Source organism: Acomys minous (genome assembly GCF_964271855.1).
Source record: "Acomys minous genome assembly, chromosome: 1".
NCBI lineage: Eukaryota > Metazoa > Chordata > Mammalia > Rodentia > Muridae > Acomys > Acomys minous.
The window spans coordinates 54,558,683-54,566,651 of record NC_140483.1 but is presented as its reverse complement, the minus strand read 5'-3'; the positions used below and the strand labels follow the sequence as shown (position 1 = coordinate 54,566,651).

Sequence of the window (7,969 nt, the reverse complement as noted above, 5' to 3'; positions counted from 1 at the left end):
TCCAACACTTTACTTTATGTGTGTGAGGACACACTTCATGTGGACAGACAACAGCATGGCTAGGGCTCTGAGAACACTTCAGATCCCAGCACCAGAGACAAGCCATGTGGCAGAAGCTCTGAAGAGAAGGAATTAGGGCCTTTTTTTTTTTTTAGTTGTGGAGACAGGGTTTATCTGTGTAGCTTTGGCTGTCCTGCAACTCAAAGGTCCACCTCTTGAGTGCTGGGATTAAAGGGATGTGCCATCATCACCTGGTTTAGGAACTCAACTTTTTAGCACATAATTTTTTTTTGCACATAATTTTTTCTTTTAACATTTCAATAAAAATGCTCTCTTTTTGAAAATACACAATAGTAGTCCCAGCACTCAGGAGGCAGAGGCAGGTGACTCTCTGGTCTACAAAGCAAGTCCAGCACAGCCAAGGCTACACAGAGAAACCCTGTCTCAAACAAAACTAAACAAAGCAAAACAGGCCAGGCAGTAGTGGTGCATGCCTTTAGTCCTAGCACTTGGGAGGCAGAGGTAGGAGGATCTGTGAGTTCGAGGCCAGCCTGGTCTACAGAGTGAGTTTCAGGACAGCTAGAGCTATTATGGTCTCGAAAAACCAAAACAAACAAGAAAAAAAAAGCCCACAATAAAACATTTTCTTTATTGATATATTAAAGAAAATTCTAGCCAGGCATGGTGGTTGGTGCATGCCTGTAATCCCAATACTCTGGTAGGCAGAGGTAGGTGGCTCTCCATGAGTTTGAGGCCAGCCTGGTCTACAAAGTGAGTCCAGGACAGCCAAGGCTACAGAGAGAAACCCGGTCTTGAAAAAACAAAACCAAACAAAACTATATAACTTAGAGAGAGATCCAGGTGGTGTGCTGCACGCCTTTCATTCCAGCACTCAGGGGTGGTGGATGGGGAGGCCAGCTGCAGACAGATCTTGGGATCTCTAAGCTTAGGGCCAGTTTGGTCTATATTTGGAAATCCTGTCTCCAAATAAGAATAAGCAAAAACCAGGCCAGAGATGCTCACAAGCACAGGACAAAGGGCGGAGCCTAGAACCCATGAACTCCCACTCTTTGCATCTACACTGGGAGGATGAAATGAAGCCAAGTGGAGCTTAGCCTGGCTAAAGACTTGGCTGTCAACAAGTGATCAGCTCCCATTCCTCCTCACCAAGCACTCACCTCCATTTTGTTTTGCTTTTTTCACTTTACAAGATCCTATCTGTGCTTTCATGTCAGTCACAGAGCTAGGATTCAGATTACAGATCTTTAGCATGCAGCCAAGTTGGCTAGAATGCAAAAGCATCTATTCACAAGGCTGGACTTGCAATTCTAGACTTGGAGGACACCAGATCCAAACTCTTGTTGTACAAGAGGAAACGTTCCTGAAGAAGATGGGAGTTGGGCCAAGGTCACTGAGCACATGGTTGGTGGCAACAGGGGAGCCCTGGTCCTGTTTCTGAGGCCATGTCCTTGCTTGTATGAAGTCTTGAGTGCCTCCTCAGTTGTTAGCTGCCTCACCCATTCTCTTTGCTCTCTTCTTAGCCTCCAGCCAACCCTCCAGCTACAGAAGTCCATACCTAGCCCCCAATACATCTTTCTGCACGTTTATCCCCTTTTCCTACAATCTCCATGTCTTATCCAACCCATAACCCCAAATTTCAATACACAGATAGCTCAGACCAAGGTTAGAAAAAAAAAAGCCCAGAAGGCACTTTATTGGAGGCCTCTGCCTCCATCACAGGAAAAGGGATCCAGGAGCCCCATCTTGAGGCGGGTCTGGCATCACCCCACTTTCCACTGGTCCAGTTAGGGGCCTTAGAACAATCAGCCAGGTCACCAGCACTCAGTGAAGAGCAGGGAGGGGAAATGCTTTAGAAAAAATAGCTCTCTATGTACACCTGGAATATTTATAGCACATAAATTAGGGATGCTCCGACCCTGAGCAGGGAGGTGGAAGGCCAGTTTAGGAAGAAGTTCTGGAGGACACAGCCCTGTCCTGTAGTCTCCTCCCGCAGTCTCCCCAGCCTCTTTGGCTGAGCACAGGCATCTGCACGTGGATCTCTTCTGCAGGCAAATGCTGGGGACTGGGAGGAGCTGGGCTCACAGCTGTAGAGTCAGCGAACAAGTCGCTTCAAACCCCGGGGCTTGTAATTCCAAGAGGCTGAGGAGAGGCCAAAGGCTGCACTTCAGGATACTGCTGACAACACACCCAACGGGTTCTCCTCTCTACAGCAACAACGAGGGGGACACGTCCTCAACAAGGGGGGCCTCCCGGCCTGGCCCGCCATTCCCTCCAGGAGGGCTTCAGTTCATGTCTGAGTCAGGTTCTGGGTCCTGACCCTTAATCCCGGCTCTGCACAATCTCTTCTTCCTTCCAGCCACTGGAGTTCTTGCCAAACTTGTAGACGAGCCTCCGGCCATCCACCCGTTCCAGGATCTCCCGTTTGTAGTAGTACCTGGGTGGGGAAGAAGGTGGTCAGAGGTGCAGGCAGGAAGCCCACTGGCTGCCAGCTACACTGTGCTGAGCCTGCCCCACACTGTCTGAGCATCCTTCATCCCACCTGCTGTTGCCACAATTGGTCTGTAATCACAGGCCAGAGCACCTGCTTCTCGGCAGTAATGTCCCTGTGCCTTCTGGCTACGTCCTGAGGCTTTTTACGAGAAGGCACGTGAACATAAGGAGAGGGATGGCGGGGGAGGGGGACATTAGTGATGCTGAGCTAGTCCACCCTTGTGGCACACAGGAAGAAACTGTGGCCCAGAGACAAGGGAGGTGACCTGCAACTTGCTGCCCTTTCTATCACCAAGAGTCTTTTTTTACAACAAGCCTGCAGAACACACAGAAGTGTGTTACTGAAGCCAAGTAGGCTCACTATGGCTGCCTAGCGCTTCCTTCATGATCGGCGTGACCAACCAACCAACCACTCAGGCCAGCACTGCTCTTATCCTCTCCATATGGGCCTCACACCTGTGCCATGACACTTAAGTGGCAGCCGGGAGAGTGTGAACAGAGGTTCCCTGGGGCAGCTCTGTGGGTTCTGGTCCATCCCCGTAGGATGGGGGTGCCAGCCGTCAGCTCACCTCATGGCCCGGCTCAGTTTCTCATAGGTCATGTTGCTGTTCTTTTTCTTTTGGCCCCATAGTTGGGCCACAGCCTCTGAACGAAGAAACTTGAATACACCCTCATGCCGGTTCTCCCACTTCATGAGGCCTTCGTTGAGCTCAGGGTGGATGAGGATGTCCCGGATGAACTCCCACAGGTGTGTACCTCTCGGGGCTACGAGGGAAGAATTTTCTCGGTTATCGGTCTGGGGGGCCCCCTCTCCTCCAGGCCATCCGGCCTTGCCTAATCCAACAATGCTAGGGGCCATAGCACATGATTGCTCTTCTAGAATTCCCGGGCAACGTCCTCTCGGTGATCACTATAGTGGCACACGGCACGCAATTCACCAACGGATAAAGATAGAAGATCTGACTAAAGTGGACAAAGACAGAGACACACTACTTGGTGAGGGGCTCACGGATCAATGGGGAACCAGTGTTGGTGAGAACTAGGCAGCACATGGGGTCAGAGAGCTGGCTATAGCCCTGAGGACTAAGAAACAGCTTCCTGGGGGGGAGGGGGTGGAGGGGAGGGAACACCAAACAATCCCCTCAGGATAAGAAGGAAAGCAGGCCATGAGTGCATACGTGCAGGCGTTTGTGTGTGTGAAAGAGGCAGCAAGCGAGACCTTTGGGGTGACCTCCAGGTGGTTCCGAGCAGCTGGAACACACAAAGCCTGAGGCTCCTTCAGCAGGCTGTGCCTGGAGTCCCTGCCATCCCAGCCTACTGGCCTGGGGGCATCCACCAGCTGCCTTCTCATCACCAGAAAGATCCATCAGGGAAGACAGGCCAAACACACAGAAAGTTCGGGAGTGGGTGTGTACCCCTTGGACTCTCTCCATGGGCCTCCCCCTAGGATCCTCAGTTTCCCTTCTTCTCTTAAGTCCAAGCATGGAGCCCCCCCCCCCCCACCAAACTGTTCACAAAGGCGATCAAAGAAATTCCAGCGGCCGTGAGAGGCCCCGAGGAGGCCTAAGGACTAGCGAGTGTCCCTCTGGCCACAGGGCCCATCAACCCCCCAGAACGTACCGTGCTTGCTCTTTTTGCCCTCCAGGCAGTCCCAGTACTCTTTGCTCAGCTTTCGGGGACGCCCCCGCTTCCTCTTCCCATGCTTGGGTTCCCCCTTCTTATAGTCAGGAAAGCCACCTATGGGAAGGGGTTGGGAGGTCAAGAGAAGGCGAGGTGAGGGCAGCGTATCAATGGGGAGCCTCGTCACGGAAACCGCGGCAGGAGAGCAGAGAGGAGGACGGAGAGTGAGTGGACACTGTGGAACGGGACCCGCCCCCCCCCCCCCCCCCGCCTCCCGCCCGCCCCCCAAAGCAGCCGTCAACTCACCTCTAGGGAAGACCTTGCTTTCAGTGAGGTCCAGGTCCACGTCACTTCCACCGGAGTCAGAGGAGTGGGAGCTCTGGGGAGTAGCCGTCCCTAGGGGTGGAGGACACAACTTGAATGCCAGGCCCAGCCCACCCAGCTACCGCCTGCAGATTTCAAGTCCTCCTTCTAGGAACTAGATGCCCTCTGAGGCATTCAGAGAAGGGAAACTGAGGCAAAGCCGGCACTCTTACCGGCAATGGAGACATCAGAGCTACCAGGGGAGGGCGCTCTAGGGCCATAGCTACTGCCGTAGAAGTAGGGGCTGGCCTGGCGGCCGTCATCAAACAACTCCTGGGCGAAAGGGCCTCCTTGATCTGGAAAACAGAGGTTGGAGCTTAGAGAGGCCCAGAGGAGAGGCAAGGGCAGGTAAGACAACCCAGGGGCCAGAAAACTATGGAATTTTTCCCCCTAAGTCTGGAGAGTATATCTCTAGCATTTTGGAAGGGTCGCAGATGGGACAAGATCAATTGGGAAAAGAGAGAAAATGGGTTCTCACCATAGGCCCCCGAGTCTCCCAGGCCCTCTTGGAAGGCCATGCCGCCATCCTTCTCCAACAGCTCGATGATCCAACTGAGTTCATCAGACGAGCTGGAGGCTAGCAGAGACAGGGAGGGGTTACCGACCGCCCCTTTCCGGCAGAGGCTCGCTGGCTGGCTGGCGGGTGAGCTCTAGCCGGGAGCTATAAGTCCTAACTAAGGCCCACCCTCCCCGGTGGCTGCCCTGGCCCGGACTTACTGAGGTCCCGAAGCTGGGCATGGAGGTGATCTCCCAGAGGCCCAAAGACTAGTCGAAGCTCCTCAAGGGCACAGTTGCAGAGGGTGGCCCCATCCATGTCGCAGCGGGAGAAGTCAATGGAACTGGCGTCATATTTGTTCCTCTCCACTTGGTAGCTGATCCAGTCCAGGACCTGGGTCTTTGACCAGAACTGGGGCTGCTCCCTAGACCAGCTTGCCTTCTCTGCAAGGTGGGGTACAGTCAGAGGGTCAGTGCAGGCCCCCACTTCTGATGTGCCTTTGGGATCTTGTCTGAGGTCCTACCCAACTCACGGGGGGGGGGGGGCGGCGATGGGGGGGAATGGGTAATCGTCACAATTCACTACACCACTGGTTTCAGTGCCTCGCTCAATCTGTCACAGTCCCTACGGTCCCTTCACCTCAGCCACTACAGTCTTCTCAGGGTCATCATCTAGCGTGTATAAGCACTGCTCAATAATTTCTCCCCCGCCCCTAGCCCTGGGATTCCCTTGGAAATCTTCCTCGCTGCCCGTTTATCTAAAAGTCTCTTAGATCGGTGTTCTGTCTATAAAGAAAGATACCCCAGTACACAGCGCTCACCTGGACCTTCCAGAGACATCTGCGGGTTGTTCAGGGTCAACACCAAGTCTTCAGCACCAAAGGTAGTCGGAGGAGCAGGAGGAGCCAAAGTGGGGTCTTCTGAACTGTACATGGCGTTGAAGTAGTTACTAAAAACGTTGCTGATCTCACAGGTGGCAGCCATGAGGCCCCCTGGAAAAAGGAGACAAGGTGGTGAGGGTGCAAGTCAAGGCACAAGTCCGTTACTCTGTCTGGCCAAGCCTAGGCAGCAACAGGCAAGAGGCAGGAAGTTCGGTTGTTGCTGTAGACATTCTCCCTTCAAAAGCCCCTCCCCAGCCCCCCCCACCCCCACCCCCCAAGAACCAGCTACTTGGGGAAGCTGAGGCTGATGATCTCTTGAGCCTAGTAGCGCCAGACCAGTCTGCGCCAAATTGGGAAATTCCGCTCCAAAAAATAAAAATAATCTCAAGGCGGCAAGCTGGAACCACATGACAAATTCCTCAGGGTCTCCCTCCACAGATCACCTGGGCCCTTGAACCAAAGAAGCCACCCTGTTCCTCCAAGACACTGATCTGGTCTCTGAGCAGTTCTGGAACACCCCTACAGCCCTAAGACTCCAGTTAAGAAAGCTCCAAGGACTGTAAATCCACTGCACGGTTCCCGCGGCCAGAGTTAGGGAATGTGACCCTACCGATTGTCAGGGTTCGGTGTGGCAGGCAGGTAAGCAGGCTTCTGAGGCCACAGGAAGGGTAGAAAGCTAGGCGGACAGCCGAAGGCTCAACCAGGTAGCAGGAGTGTGGCCGGAGCGCTCCCCCCACCCGCTCTAAATACAGCCGTGCAGGAGCTCCTCCCCGCCAGGTCTACGGTGTGCGTCCCCAGTTGTAACCTGAGCTGGTGGCTCATTGGATGGCGGGGATTTCCTGGCCTTCAGACTGGGCTCCGGGTCCCAGGTGATTTGCATATTCCGTGCCACTTGGCCCAGATCCTAGCAGGCGGTGCTGGGAAATCAGGCCTGGCTGGTTTAATGATTGTCAGAGTCTGCCATTCCGCACCCTCTGGGGTTGGGCCCTGGATACTGGACTGGGCAGGTGGCGGGAACATTGCTGGGGTGGGCATCTGTGCTTTAGGCTGCCCTCTGGCCCGGGAAATTCTTGCTGGGGGCCAGGCCAGGGCTGGACTAGGGAGGGGAAAGCAAGGTAAGGGATCTGATGGCTGGGGCAGGACTGCCTCATCTAACTGCCTAGAGATCTGGGGACAAAAGGACCTAGTAAAAGTTACAAAGGGTAAGGGATTTTCTCCACAACACCCAGAAACTGGGGTGCTGAAAGCGTCTAGGCAATACACTGGGCAACATTCACGGTCCAGTGGTGGTTTGGGTCTGCCAGTCTAGCCAACCACAGAGCCCATTTGGTGGCTCTTTGCCTGTCTGGAGTCCACCCTAGCAGAAAAGATCGGGCGCTACTTCAAAAGTCTTCCCTGGTGCCTGCAGCGCTCTCCCAGCCTGGGGTCGGCCGGAGGTGCTGGAGTTCACACAGGTAAAGTTTATCCTCTTCAGTCTGGTCCTCTAGTGGTCCTTTTCTCCGCCCAGTTCATCAGTAACTGCCTGCTGCCCTCTAGTGGTCAAAAGCTCAACACTTGCGTCCTTACAAACAAAAATAGCATTGTTTCTGCTAATTTACTGTTTACCCGGTATTTAAAAAGTAAAAAAAAAAACAAAAACAAAACGCCGACGTGGTCGCATAGGTCTTTAATCCCAGCACTCAGGAGGCCAAGGCAGGCTGATCTCTGTGAGCTCAAGGGCAGCCAGGTCTATAGAGTGAGTGAGTTCCAGGACAGTCAGGGGTACACAGAGAAACCTTGTCTTGAAACAAACAAAAACAAAAACAACAAAAACAAAAAAGAGGTGTTGAAAATTGAACCCAGAGCATCCTGGGTAAGCACTCTACAAATGGGCTATATTCCCAGAACACTTTGTCGGTCTGTTTTTGAGACAGTGTCTCTCTACACAGACCAGGCTGGCCTCAAACTCAAGAGATAGGCCCTAGGGATGGGGTTAAAGGTGTAAACCACCCAGGCCAGCACCAGAACCCTTTTAACACAGCAATTTTCATACAACAAAATTTAATAAACAACGTAGGGCTGCAAAGAGAGCTCAGTAAGGGTGCCTGCTGCTAAATTTG

The 7,969-nt window shown here is 53.3% G+C and overlaps 1 protein-coding gene across 1 annotated transcript; it reads right to left on the bottom strand.

The window, feature by feature from the left end:
* Window positions 1-630: 630 nt before the first annotated feature.
* On the bottom strand, window positions 631-6,637 carry ELF3 (E74 like ETS transcription factor 3). Its single transcript, XM_084793591.1, has 9 exons — window positions 6,481-6,637; window positions 5,811-5,981; window positions 5,212-5,433; window positions 4,973-5,071; window positions 4,668-4,790; window positions 4,438-4,527; window positions 4,132-4,248; window positions 3,081-3,276; window positions 631-2,455 (listed from the first exon to the last, which is right to left on the bottom strand). The coding sequence occupies exons 2-9, from the start codon at window positions 5,971-5,973 to the stop codon at window positions 2,341-2,343; spliced, it is 1,125 nt and encodes a 374-aa protein (XP_084649717.1). The 5' UTR covers window positions 5,974-5,981; window positions 6,481-6,637; the 3' UTR covers window positions 631-2,340.
* Between the last annotated feature and the right edge of the window lie 1,332 nt (window positions 6,638-7,969).

Bases quoted from the DNA above. Each gene is read 5' to 3' on its own strand.
- ELF3 (XM_084793591.1), bottom strand. From the start codon at position 5,973: ATGGCTGCCACCTGTGAGATCAGCAACGTTTTTAGTAACTACTTCAAC. The intron at 4,791-4,972 runs GTGAGAACCCAT...TCTGTTTTCCAG, and splicing joins GGGAGACTCGGGGGCCTATG to ATCAAGGAGGCCCTTTCGCC. The intron at 3,277-4,131 runs GTACGTTCTGGG...CTTCCCTCGTAG, and splicing joins GGGCAAAAAGAGCAAGCACG to CCCCGAGAGGTACACACCTG.